Below are 14,748 nucleotides of genomic sequence, written 5' to 3'. Positions count from 1 at the left end.
AGTTTAACCACAGTAAACTATGAATCTACGTGGGATCGTGCCACTCACAGTTCCTTATACCCTGAAAATTTATAATGGGAAGCCCAGACCCTCACAAATAAAGTAAAGCTGCAGAAATTATCCAGGATTGCTCAGAAAGTCCTGAAATCTGACTGCTGGACTGTGGAGTTCTACTTCTTAACGAAGAACTACAGATTTAGGTAACCAGAGTTAAGATTTAAGGCTACAGAAAACAAACTCCACTGACCTCAATACCTCAGAAAGAAGCATGACCACATTTGAGCTGAGGATTACAATAAGGAGATGGCTAATAAATCTGTTCTGTCCTGGTATAACATACTCCTACTGTAAACACCATTCATTAAACTGAAACGAATTCCTTCATAACTCCTGAACTCCTGTCCCAACTTTTCCTCCTCTGAAGAAGAAAGGTTTTAAAAGCAAGACTCAGCTATAAGTATGTTATTTAGATCTAACCCATCAGCACTGCACTAGATCTGTACCAGACACAAACAAAACAGGTATCTGTTATTTAAATACAGTCTTGTAGGGAGACTGCAAGTGTTTCAATCCACTTAAGTCAGTTTAGCTTAGCAAGATACTGAACAAATGAAATGCCATTAAATAAATACTCAAGAAATCAGGCAGAATGGTTGACACTTACCATTCACAAATCTAGTGCACTAAGCACAGGGTTCACATCTGGCATAAGAGAATACAGTTCCATTGGCTCCAGCACACAGAGGATGACACCACTACCCATGAGGACGTAGGAACAAAAAAAATGTAATGTCAATGATTTCCACAAAAGAAAAAAAAAAAAGAAAAAAAAAAAACTTTTCCAGTCTTTAAACAGCTCTACATATTTAACTCGATGTATCTTGACAGTCACCATGCAACAAATGCCAGATCAAGCACAAGAATGCTGGTTTAGATGTCGTAGTCAAACAGATACATGGGTAAATAATTAAGCCATCTGACCGAATTGAACAAACTCAAATGGGTATATGTACGCTCAAATGTTGTTTATTGTACATTACCTATATCAAATACCTTTTTTAAAAGCCTTTTATGAAGTAACTAATTTGACTTTTTTAGCTTTAGAAAGAGGAAAAAATAGGTAGAGAGGGCAGGCTGCCATGGTTTAGAGCCTGCTTGGAAACAATACAATAGCTTTTCCTAGAAAAACGCAACAGTCTGCAAGAAAACAGTAGAGCAATGGATGTTCTCAGGCACCATCCCATCAACGTAAACAACATGCTTAGAATTTTCTAGGCAAGTCACATATTTTGAGCAAAATTTTTTTTGTCATAGAGAATTAAGGTGACCTTTTTCTCTGCCAGGTTTAAATTAAAGCATGATCATTCTTCTTTCTGTTTTAATAGAGGTGACTCAGCAAACATGCATTCCACCACCCCACAGCTTAAGCCCCTCACTCACCTTGCAAAGCTTTCTATTAATATTCTGCCAAGTTAAACTTTGTGCATCTCACCACAACAAAAACCAAAGCATTTTCTCAAAAACTGATCGTTAAAGGGAAGTCATTGCTGATGCATAAAAAGGCACTTGTGCTTCAAGTTTTGTGGAGAACTTATTACTCATTAAACACAGCAGTGCCAGATACTGCCAACAGAAGGCATACAAGTAAACAAGTTTATTATTACCTGAGATGCACTAGATGCAACAAGTAGGAGACAGGAAAGCAAAAGGAAAATAAAGCTGTCTTTCCAGACCTCAGATGTCATATCCGTTCCTGCAAAATTAACAGCCTGTTTCCAATGAGATCAAGACCTTCTCTGAAGAAAATATTGCAGATTAAATGCATAGGGGCAATAACACGTTGAAAAACTTAAGCAAATTGAGCACCCTCTGCCTTGTCTTAGACTTTGTGTTAATGGGAACACTGAAAACTTCTAGGTTATTCTAAACATTCACAAATATTTCAGGGATCTGATGCATGACTTACACAAGAGGCACCAAGGGAACTAGGTTTGTTCCACCAGAGGAGTGTAAGGCTGAAGAAAGGTTTAATTGCAGTCTTCTACTACCTGAAGTACAAATACAAAGACAGACTTTTCTGAAGTGTGCAAACCAGGACAAGAGATTACAGTTAAAAATCAGTGCAAGGGAAATTCCAGTAGGACATAAGAAAAAAGTCTCCATAATGAGAATTGTTAAGAACATGAACAGGATACCCAGGAAGGCTGTGAAATCTCCATCTTTAGAGATACCAAAAAGCTTGGCTGAAAAAGGCTCTGGGCAACCTGACCTCACTTGGAGAAGGATACTGGATTAGTTGCTCTGCAGATGTCTCTTCCTACCTGAATTTTTTTATGACTATGTTCCTCCACTACTGGAGGCATTCATAGAAGAGGAAATTCCCTTATACCTGTGCTGGAAAGAGTGAAGCATGACAAAGGATAATTACGCAGGACACTGGCCACCTTGTCAACTTTGTTCAAGAAGTGAAGAGCTATGGGTCCTGTTCAAGGATAACCACCATATAACACTTCATGTTACATGCAAAGAGCTGTCATATATACTGGAATGGAATTGGATCACTAGCAGGTATGTATACAACAGGAACTATTTTCAGATCTTGATTCAAACTGGCATTAAGATTTACTGCAGTAATTTTAGCCTTTCGTTTTATAGGCCCTTAAAACATTATCAGACCTCAGAACAGATTTAAGATTTCTATGACTTGCATTTCTTCAGTACATTTCGTAAGCTTAGAAACCTACAGACCAGAAATAGAAAGCCACTGTCCAGTTCAAGAATACAAATGCAAACAAAGATTTCAGCTCCTTTACTCTCCATGTCATTACTTGAAAGTACAGCGTGGACACTCAAATACATATTGCATCAAAAAGAACATTTGAATTTCAGTGGCAAAATTCTAACATGCTTCATTACAAAAGCAGTATTCATTAAAACCATTACACAAGTAGCAATTACAAGGATTAATCCAAGGATTTTGTAATCACACTTCAGCCTACAGCAGTGTCATGGCAAAAGCCACTACACAGAGCATCACGCTTGTCCGATAAGAACAATATTATTCAAAGAAAGCATATCCTTCTGATGTCAGGAAGGGCAGGAGAAAGCAGTACAGGCTTGCCTGTACCTGGGACTCATGTTTCCATTGAGCTGGGATGAACATCTGTATCCAGTATCACTGAAGCACACTTTGGGAGGGTGTCTCAGCACATGCTAATTAACTTAGTCAATTCTTAAGAAGTTAATTCTGAGCAGTTAATTGATGGTTTGATGATCAGATCATAGCTCTGTGCAGAAAGCCGGGAATATACCAGTTCCTTGGGTCCATGAGGAATTGCTTTCTTCAGCCACCATTTCTCCCTTGATGAGAATGTCCTAGAACTAGTACAAAGGAACCTTCCTCCACCCCACAGTTTTTTAGTCATTACAAAAGCCTGTGTTGAGGGACATCTTTAATTTGTACGACTCTGCTGAGAAACAGAGTGCCAAGCTCAATCATCTGCCATCAAAAAGTGGAAATATATATGGAGAAATAGCCTCATTTTGTCCAGTAGGGCTTTTACACAACTCAGCAGGTTACTGAATAACCGTCTCTTAGTTATTGGCACGGCGTAGACATGAGCTGGCACAGGGGCTGTGATTCTTTGACTTCAGTCAAGTTCTTTTTGTTTATTCTTATAACAATTCCACGTCTCCCAGCATCAGTCTCTATCTTGACACTTAAATAAATAAATCAGGAACAGAAAATACCACCGCATTTATCCCCTGTTCCCACAGCAGTTCCCCCCAGGCCGGTCTGTGAGGATATACAGCAGGCAGACACAGAACAATGCCAGCAGCAATGCACTCGTGTCAGACAGAAATTTAGGAGAGGAAAAGGAGGGGAAAAAAAGTCAATATGTGAAGAAAAACAAGCAAATCAGGCAATAGGAATACAGCAGGAATTGATGCTTCCTATTCTCTCAGGGAGAGACACTGCCTGTCTCACTTTCTGAGGAAAGTATAGATGAGAGACTCCCTGGCAGCAGCTGTCCATCACCAGGCATAAAAACCTGTGATGAGATTAAGAGCCCCTTGGCCAACAGACAAAAGAGTAAGGTCATAGCTGCCCCTAAAACCCAGAACCCTGGCAATCTACAGGCAACAAGATTAGGTAGGTGGGTAGACAAATAAGTCATATACCCAAATAATGTGAACCGATTTAGCTCTGCAGAAGACACTGTAACACCTGAGGGTCTGACCCTCCATAACTCCAAAACATGGGGTGGGGGTTCAGTTTGGCATGTATGCCAGCGAGTGCAGGATTTAATTTCTCCTGGGTGAGCAGACATGATGCACTGGCTGTTCTCTTGAGCATGCCATGCCTCAGGCTCCACAAATAACCTCTTGCTTTACAAGGCCAAGAAAGAACAGTGATAGCCATAGCTGCCTGAGGCCTTAGAAAACCCTCCTTGTAAACCTGCTGCCAGGGAGCCATTTTTCAGATCTAGGTGACCAGAAGAATAGAGAAAAAGCAGCAGACTTTTTCCTGCCAGGCTAATGTAGAATGCCCCATAACCCACTTTCTCCTACCCCAAATAAAAACACTTCTTACTGTGATTTTTTCTACACATTACTACGCAAATTACTTATGCTGTAAGGCTAACATACATAACAGAAGAGTCTGTTTCACTATTGTGTCTGCCCAAGAAAAATGTGCCACATGCAAGATGCTTTTTCCATCACTGGCAGGCAGGCAGCCACTGAAGCTCTGAAGTTGCACTTTGCTTTGGGAGACACCGAGAGACTTGTTTCATTTGCATGACTATTACAGCAAGGAGGGTCCAGTTTGCATCTTGCTCTACTCAGTATGCAAACAAAATAGGTCATAAATAAACTCACAGTTGCCTTAGATTTTACTGTACAAACTTTTGCCTTTTTAGTCATAAAACAAATAAAGGACTGTTTCTGTAATCGGACAGAAATGAAATCTATGTAAGAATACATGTGAAAAATAGTACAGTTTTAGCTTTTTTTCTGGTTTTAGCTATGGCTCAATATTGTTTCTGCACTGGAATTCATGTAAAATAGTAGTTCAGTTGTATTGATTTTGCTATGGACCTTCACATTAACAGAAGATACAAAACTAAACATTTTTGTACCTGCAATTTTATTCTTTCTTTAAAAAAAGAAAAAAGAAAAAAAAAAAAGAAAAAAGTTATCGCAACATAGTTATTTAATACCCAATTTTACTGGCTTAAAGACTTACAACTGCCTGAGAAATTGGCAGTTATGCCATAACTTTTCTTCACTAATTTATTGAAATAGCACAGAAATCAAGATGTTGTTTATTCTTGACTTTGCAAGCTGTGACACACCGTTCTAATGCTGCATGGAATCCCAGATCAGGTATCTTTAGCATTATCCACAGGTAACAAAAGGTTTTGTATATATTTTAGTTCTTCAAAGGGAAAAAAAATGTTCAAATTTGACTCATAATTGAACTGGACATGAAAAATTGCCTTTTACTGGTCTGTGATTAAAATCCTGGCTCAGCTGAGTTAGTCAGTTTTGTTGTTTATTCACACAGGTGGACATTTGTCCAACATATTAATCAAGACAAAACTTGAATGCCTTCCTAGTCTTGTTAAAATGAATTCTGAAAAATCACCCTGGGATTTCTGTTCTCTGAGCTTCATATTTCCTGTCTCTGGAGGAATGGACCAAAAAACTCTAACGTGAATATTTCCTGCTGCTAGCAAAAGCACGATGCAGATAACTGAAGAAAAGCACAATAACAGAGTGGTTTTAAATTCTATTCATCTCCCTGGATCACCATGCTTTTTCACCATACATCCTACTTGTACCTTCAAGTCAATATTCTAGAACCAGAACTAAAACTCAGTGTATTTGAAAAGATCATATAGTAATATGGCTTGATAGTGTTTTTAATTAATACCCTTTAATCCACTCATTATCACAGCATCATCATAAAAACTCAGTGTCTGACTCTTACTGAAGGCAATTCTGCAACTGCAGTATTTTTAGACTGTCTCTAAAACTATGGCAATTTTCTTCCTGTGACATTTTAGGTTTATCAGGTTACCAACAAACAAATTCAGTGGGATAAAAAAAATAATTTTTCTGGTTCTACTTTCTCCAGCAATACTTGAAACTCAGATAAGCTAACCGGTTCTCATAATTTACAGCATTTCAGAAATTAACAGTAAAGAAGCATCAGTTTTAGCCCATTCCTTCAGGTCTAAGATTTTTATTGTTATTTTTCCTTTAAAAGTCTGAGGAAGCTGAACTGTTCACTTACACAGCTACCAGTCTGAGAATAGAGACACTACAGCTGTCTTCCTCTAACACTGTGTTACAGTCACTGTGTTTGCAACGTGTAAGTTACATCTTTTTTAAAAAAGAAATAGGAAAGTTAAGAAAGGAAAGAAAAAAATAGGATAAGGGACAGAGGGGTGATTCTATGTTTAAATTTTGTTCACAAACTTATGAAGGAATTTTGATAAAGTTATGAAATAGCAAATAGAAGTTCTAAAGCTTTAAATTAGAAATCAAAAATGTATTTGTTGTTTCAGTAAAGGCACTGTACTTCTGTCTTAGATTTCTTCCCTTCTTGGAGAAGCAACAGATGAGCAAGGAATTTCAAGGATACGGATGAGGAAATAAATAGCTGCTAATTCCCAGCACGTCAGAATCAAATGCTAAATGACTTTATGTTCAAAAGGGGCTCCTCATGCAACTTGTAAACATATCAATACTTTCACTGCATATAAAAGATATGGTGCATCATTCCCCATATGACAAAACTGAACCTTTTTCCCCAAAAGGTATAGGACATTTACCAGCCACTCCAAGTTCTAAATTACATTATTTGCTGTATATCTCATTTCCCCTTCAGTTTGAAATGTATTTCATCCAGCAAAACTTCACTTTTAAATGTTCGAGATAAAGTAACCAGACCATTCCTGTCATTGCTAGACAAAAATCTTTACTAGTATTCAGGCAGTGGCTCTGATGGATTTGATTAAGATGTATGCATATGCTGTCCTACCTTCAGTTATTGTTAAATAACATATATATACATATATATGTATATATATATTAGCATTTCCAAAAGCAAACTTAAGGAAAAGATCTGTAACTGCTTGTTTAATTAGGAAGATGCTTTTCAAAACTGAATTTTCTTCTAAAAGGTTGGAAACTTACATCAGTGACTTTAACATGGGAAAACTACCTAGATAGACACAACCGTTGTAAGAACAAAACCTAAGACATTCATCAGTGTGATACCTGGAATCTAAAGAGCCTGATTCAAAGTCCAGTCAAGTCAAAGAGGAAACTTCTAATAACTCCAATTTGCTTTGGATCAGGCCCTAAAAATACTATGATGCTAAGAACTGGCTTTTACCATTTATTAGCATATTCATCTGTGCAGTTTTTCTAGAACCTTAAAACAGAAATAACCACTAATAAATGTTCAAAAACATTCCTTCTGCTTTTAGTGCAGCAATTCTATGCTAATTATCTTCTTAAGCCAAGGTACTAAGATACAGCAAACTTCTACAATTTCCTTTGCATCCTTAAAAGAATTTTAAAACACAAACCTGTTGAAAGATCATTTAATCTGCATAAACTGTTAGACTTTAAGAACAAATGTGTTCTGAACTAAACAAAAACTCTTAATATTCTAGCTACCCCATTTCACTTATAAAGTTTATTGTTCATAAATCCAGTGCCTATCGATTGCAGAGCTTTGGCAACATTGAAAATAATAAATATTTCATTCAATATAGCACGTACCTGATTGACACTGAATAGGGTTTCTGCTCTTTATAAATGTTCTGACAGCATTACATGTCAGCAAGGTTTTCACATAGCAATTCTGGATTTGTTTTCCTTCTTTCCTTTATCTCAGATTCTAAAGCAGCTGTGCTCACCACCACTTAGTCATCAGATCTCAAATATGAATCTTTTCAAAGCAATGTGATGCCAGCTCATCAGTGCAAGATTACACAGATACTATCAGTGTTTCCTTTCCCTGTGAAGGCAAGACCTAAACAGAAGTTCCTCCTCCTCCTTTCTGACATAACAAGCTTCTGAATTTGTCGTTCACTGCAGTTAAAGCTCTTATATTACTGAACCATTTTATAAGCCAACCATTCCCATATTTAGCACAGAAATATGAATGATTAACTAACCAGCAATTCTGAAAGCAAATACTGACATTTAAAAAACCTAAATCAAACTTTTTTTTTTTTGATTGAAATCTTTGTCACAGGAAAACCTTAAATATAACTAACATTCACTCTGAACCAGCAACATATTCATCTTAGACATTTCGGACAACATTATTAATAAATTACTTTGGTAATGTTTTTAAACACCAGATGCATGCATACACTTTTTTTTTGTTTTTATTTTTATTTTTTAAATGTAACTACATTCTTTTTCATACAAACCAAATTAACTAGCAATCATATAAAATGCTGTCTTTATTTTATCAACTTAACATTTATTTACAAAAAGGAAAATAAATTTGAAGACACACAGTAAGGTCCAGTTCTCAATTATACATTGGGATTGCTTTCAAAATGCTTGATTAGTTGCACAGCATTAACCTTATCTACTCTAGGGAAGCTGATGTGCTTGTAAATTTGTTTGGATAAGGCATCATGTTATTCTTGCATTTTAGATCCAAAAAATACCTCCAAGTATACATGACTTTCTGAATCTTTCATCTGAATTGGGAGGTTTGACTATCATCAACCCATGGAGATGAAATAGTCCTGACACCTTTGCTATCAACAGCTTCCCTGCAAGCTCAGCCAGGACCAAGCCTAGACAGTATTACTCTCCACTCAGTCAGCCATTCCCATAATTACTTCATGTTAATGCAGTTTTTTTCAGCATTAGATTTGCCTTTCTACCTTGTTTCTATGTCCTTTTCCTTGAGCCTCCCCATCTCCTCTCATTACTATTTTGCAGGTCCAAACACAGCTGGTTTTAATCTGAAATTCCCTTTGTTTTTAACTGATAAAGTATTTTGCAAGCTACAGGGGATTCAAATCCCTACTGCCAGCTCTTTTTAATTATTCTTATAGAGCTTCAAACCAGTGTCTATGCAATCCTACTTGTCCCTGTGGTAGCCCTTAAATGCTGTTTAAGGATAGGATCATGTTCCCTATCATCCTCAATACTGATGGCATAGGAATCTAAAGGTTTACTGCTACGTACTACAGAAGTACAGTTCAGTTATTTATTCCCCTCAGGCCCTGGCACAGCCCCTAAAAAACTACCCACACCAGGCCCTGATCCTGCAAGTCTCTTTACTTTAAATATTGGTCCTTGCCAAAGCTCCCCTCTATTTTTAGTAACTACCCTTTCACCTCTTTTGCGAGACATCAGAGATTCTACTGCTAAAGGGCCCTTACTACCCCTGAAGGGATAACAAAAACTTTAAAAACCAGGGAGCACAGAGCGTACAGTACTCATTGCACCTCCAGGGTTCAGGCAGCCATCAGCAGAAGTTGTATACAAAGGACATCAGTGGGCTCAAGATTATCTACATGGCTGCCTTCTCCCCAGGAATTCAACTACTGAAACAGACCACTGCCTTTCTTTGGGTAAGCCTACAATAAACCACAGCAGTCCCTGTCATCGGTCACCTTAGAGCACACCGGGTTCTGTACAAAACCATTCTGTATTCACCTACAGTAACTTCAAGATGTGTTAGCAGCCATATCTAAGAATTAACGTACATGTTCTCTCTAGCCAAACATACATTTAGAGGGGAAAAGGAGAACAAGGCATGCACATGCCAAACATTAGGAGCATCTTCAGGTAGTTACTTGCGAACTGTATTTCTGTTCTCTGTTCAGATCTTCTCTCAGTTGGGAGCCACATCTATTCTGGGTAATAAAAGCAAAAACCTTCAATCAAGGCAAATTAAGATTTTATTAACAATGTTATGTGTTAGATAACCAGATGGAATAAAGATTTGCTAGGTGAATGATCAGGAACAAGTTGTCATTAGGCAGTAGAAAAAGAAAAAAGTCTCCTTCTCTCTATGTATATAAAGTATATTAACGTTTCCTAAAACAATATAAAATTAGAAGGTCTTCAATTAATGTATTTTATTGGTAGATTTGGAGGGGGGGAGATAATGGGAGGGGCAGTCTCAAGACAGGAGTTTCTGTGCATAGGAAGAGATGATTAGACACTGAGCTACAACGGTTTGCAACTGGAGCAGCACCTGTCTACCAGACATGTGGAGCAACTCTGAGGAGCCTTGAGACAGTACACAAGGCAAAAATAATCCAAATAAGATGTAGCTCAGCATGGTATGCTCCCCTGTGTTTACAAGTGCGTGAAGAAGAATACATTAATGTCAATAGATTCAAATGCAGTTCCCTTAGTCAAAGGTGTTGTAGCGAATAAAATGGGTAAATTTACCTGCTTGACAACCCAGGCCTACCATTGATGACTGGATAAATTCTGTATTGTCCCAGATACACGGAGTTACATACATCATTATCACCCTAAAATAATTCAAGGCTGAGCAACTGGTAGGACCATAGGAGGACTTACCATGGCAATTGCTTGCCTTTGCCTGCAAACTCCCCCAGTAAAGCACCAACTTTTCTTCTCAGCATTCCTACTATATTTAGCACCCCAGGTCTTTCAGTCACAACTTGGCTTCCTAGCAAATTCACATGATATAAGCAATTTAAAAGTGGTTTGACTTGAGGATTCACCTAACAAAGAATCTTTTCACCACCGCCCACAAGTTTTAAAGCTGTTATAGTAAAAGGATAACACTGAAGGAGGAGTGAAGAAAAATGGCCAGAACAGAGCTGCAGAAGGAATCTTTTTCGGACAATGTTCATTAGTGGTTACATTTTCTCGTATGCCTATTATTGAATTACTGTGGCAATTTCCTCAAGGACACCAGTTGATAGCAGTGAAAAAAGGCTACACAACTTCATTATGGTATCTTACATATCCATACAAAGAAGTAAACTATAATGAAAAGAAGGATGCAATATTGAAATTTGCAGAAATAATCATCATAATTATGCCTAGAAGAATTTGAAGGAAACTTCAAAAAGGCAAAAGGTTATATTCTCCTCATCACCTGTGAGCATCCAGTGGGTGAATGCCTTACTTTGTTACCATGGCTTCCACCCCAGTACCATACACTTAATTCCCTAAATATTCTGATAGAAAAGAGAAATTGTTATCACAAGAGAAGGTTTATTTCTACTCCACACAGAAAAACTTCCTTGAAGAATTATTTTTTTACTACCTCTAGAAACACCAGCTTTACATACAGCCATCGGGTTCACAGCACCTCCAAATCCTATAAAAACTGGAGCCACAATACTAGATCTTCTTGAGGTTCCTGGTTTCAAGCTGACCAGGGACACGCCTGGATACTGAGAGGCTGTGTACAAAGGCTGTCCCCCTACTATCACAGCTCAAACTCCTTTCTGCTCTCATTTAGGTCTTTCCATATACAGTGCCCAGCCATGACTTATGATCTTAAAGTGTATTCCTGTCCCTTAGAGGCCTGGGCCTTGAGTATGCTCAGTAGAACATGTCCGTTAGGACTTGTCCTGAAGTAGGAATTAAGTTATTCTAAATAAATACCAGATTTATTCTGAGATCCTAGCTTCCTTGCTGATGCTACAGAGGAAGCAATTCTGCTCCCCCAAAACGAAGAATAGACCTTGTTTCCCCAGCCTTTCCGCTTCCAAGGAGAACATACAAAAGATAGTCTTTAGAGATGCTAGAAACCATATCCTTTCCATAACATGATCTCTTTCTTGCCCATATACAACCATGGAGAGATCACATGAGAGGATTTTGTTTTTTAATATCTGGGAGATAAAAGTCCATTTCCCTTTCTGCCTTTTCAACCCCTTACTATTAGCAATTCCTCTTCATTTAACCTAGCTCCAGGTTGGATGAGGTTTTCAGCAACATGGTCTAGTAGAACATGCCCCACCACATGGCAGGGGATTAGAATTAGATGACCTTTAAGGTCCCTTCCAACCCAAACTATTTTGTGATTATAGGATTTATTATACTAGACAAGTTCAGGAAAAAAAAAAAGAAGACGACTTTCAGTCTTACAGTGTAGGATCCCTTAAAGAAGGGTAGCTTTCCATAAAGCCACACAGAATCAGCAAAGAAATTTAATTACCTTTAGGTAGATGATATTAAGTGAGAACCATGCAATTACAGAAGATGATAACTGCTTTGAAGGACATGACCAATGTCATACACCCGTTTATTAGATCAACTCACCCTAATGAATGATCATTACCTTCTTTTTTGCTGATTTCACGAGAAAATAGGCAACGGGGAAAAAAAGAATAGTTGGGCAAGATAGAAAAAGGCCTACTAGCTCAAAGTAACCGCTAATGAAGTAGCTTTGGTATAAGGATGAAATGTAATTGGTCACACCTACTGCTCTTCAATAGTTTTTCAACAAACATCAAGAGCAGCTGTCCTTAATTCAGAGTCTCTTTTACAATGCAACTAATATACTCAAGCAAACTGAAATATACTTTCTTTTCTCAGCAGACAACCTGAATCTAACTAGAAAAGCAAAGTTCAAGATGCAGAAGATTCTGCCAGTGGGAGAACAAGAGAAGAGGGAGAGTTACAAAGCCAGCTGAAGTGGCTGAAAGATTTCCAAAGTATTTACAGCAATTGAAGCAACTGAGGTTTATTCTTTGATCAATACAGACACTTAAAAACAACTTGCCCTTTAAGGAGTCTGTTTAAAAAGAAATAAAACCACCACAACACCACAGTATGAAAAGAGAAGCAAGAGTTTTCAGCAACATTACCACAAAGAAGCAGATACAAAAGGCAGTGACTCTTCCCAAGGATCTTTTTAATTCATTGTTTTCAGAATCAGACTTCATTTTGCAGCAAGTTTTAGTTCAACCTCCCCTTTAGAAATAATCAGTCTTCAATGGCAGCAGTTCCTGGCTGAGGTCAGATTGGGTCATCTTCACTTGTCTGACAGCTCGCTGCCATCACCAACAGCAGAGTCTCTCCCTTGCTTTCTCAGGACCTCACGGTCCCTCCCTGTTCCTTGTGCTGGTTGTGGAGCTCACCAGATCCAGTGTAAGTCACTTCAACTTGGGAACTTCACAGAAAGCTATCCCAGCAAAAGGAAAGGGATGGAGAGAGGGAAACTTTTCCTTCTTTCCTTCTTTCTTTCATCTCACTGCCAGGCTAATATGTTAAATCTGCTCTTGAGAGGTCAGACAAAAGGCAAAGAAAGAGATAGGGCTGTACAAGCTGGAGAGGGAGGGGGAAACACTACTCCTTTGCATAACTGCTCCTTTGCCTGACTGCAAACTCTTAGATCTGATCAGTTTTCTTCCTGCAAGGACAACTTCTGCCTACAACTGGATAAAATTAAAAAGGATAAAATTAGATTCAAGTCAGGCCACACTTTGTGTAGGAATCCCATCATCCCAAGCTGTGGAGCAATCAGCCTCCTACTCAAACTCATTAAGAGCCATCAAGTATCCCTCTTTCCCTTGGCTCCCAAGCATATCCTCTCTTGCCACCTGAGGAAATAAAACTACAGATAAGATCTAGCAAGAAAGCAGGACAATGGGCAGCAGAAGCGAGCATGAAGTGTCAGAAAAATAACATTAGAATATTTTCTAGATCTTGGAAATCCCTGTTGCCACCTTGTGCTGATGAGTTGATCTCTCACAGCACACTCCTGCACTCACTTCAATTCCATTTCACTCTACACTAGCCTTCTCCCACTTCTCACACCACATCTTTTTCACTCCTTCCGTGACCTATACCCACCCCCCACCCTCCCAACAGAAGTGCCTTTCTCCTTCTATTCCCATTGCCCCATAGCACAGAGAAGAGAATCAGGTTAAAATTCGGATGGTGGGAAAAAATTAAAACAAACAAACAAAGGAAGTTATGACTTTCTCAAAGAAACCTAAAAATAGAATAATTCTAACTTCAAACACTTCTCCATAATAAATGCCATAATAAAATGGGAACACCATATTTAGTGGGGTCAAGAAACAACAGCATCTTATGCAGGGCTGCATTTTGATGGGTTTAATACTGAGTGCAAATTATGACTGCTTCTTCCTGTCTTGTAATGTAAATCAGACAGACTGGAGCACCCTGAAGGAGAACCAGCCCATGTGAGAAGGTGCAAGTAGGCTGTGCCATGCATGCTCCCTTTGAGTCAATGGCCCAACTATGGTGCTGCTAATGACCACTGTAGAGATGTTTTTTGACTAAGCTAGATTAAATTATTCCAAAATTCAGTCTTGCAAATTCCTTCCTCCTCCTAGCTTGGGGTTTATTCAATTTTCTTTTAAGACTGAATAAGCTGTAGGCTCAACACTGTTTCAACAACAGAAATAACACTAAAACAATGCTCCCTTCTTCCTTCTTGTTTCACGCGAAGAGGAAGAAAAGAAAGGCTTCTTAGCAGCTTCAGTCACATGCAGAGGAGCAATGGGGCATATCTTTTGTATGCCTTGCAGTGCAACAGATACGATGCCAAGTTCTTGTGAAAGACAGGAGGGTACTGCTAAGAGATGCAAGAGCCAATATTATTCTGTACTAAGCAGCACTGAGCCCACCCTTGATCTGGCCTACTGCACTAGCAACCAAGGTCACCTCAGCCAAATATCCCGCAGCTTCTGAAATCAAAAATCTATTTTTTGACGTGTGCAAAGTATA

General features: G+C 38.5%; 1 protein-coding gene across 2 annotated transcripts in view; it reads right to left on the bottom strand.

The window, feature by feature from the left end:
- The window catches only part of ESR2 (estrogen receptor 2), a 45,721-nt gene extending 37,609 nt beyond the window's left edge, over nucleotides 1-8,112 (bottom strand). Inside the window, exon 1 of one of the 2 annotated variants that reach the window (XM_013182962.3) lies at nucleotides 7,801-8,112. Coding sequence is in view for 1 of the 2 variants with exons in the window: in XM_013182959.3 (XP_013038413.1) it covers nucleotides 665-667 (3 nt within the window). In the remaining variant the exon portion in view is untranslated. Of the gene's footprint in view, nucleotides 1-664; nucleotides 894-7,800 lie in introns of those variants that run through there. The other variant, XM_013182959.3, reaches the window with a different exon arrangement.
- Between the last annotated feature and the right edge of the window lie 6,636 nt (nucleotides 8,113-14,748).

This window comes from Anser cygnoides, chromosome 5 (assembly GCF_040182565.1).
Source record: "Anser cygnoides isolate HZ-2024a breed goose chromosome 5, Taihu_goose_T2T_genome, whole genome shotgun sequence".
In the NCBI taxonomy this organism is placed as follows: domain Eukaryota; kingdom Metazoa; phylum Chordata; class Aves; order Anseriformes; family Anatidae; genus Anser; species Anser cygnoides.
The sequence above is the reverse complement of the archived record's forward strand: the minus strand, read 5'-3'. Positions and strand labels throughout refer to the sequence as shown.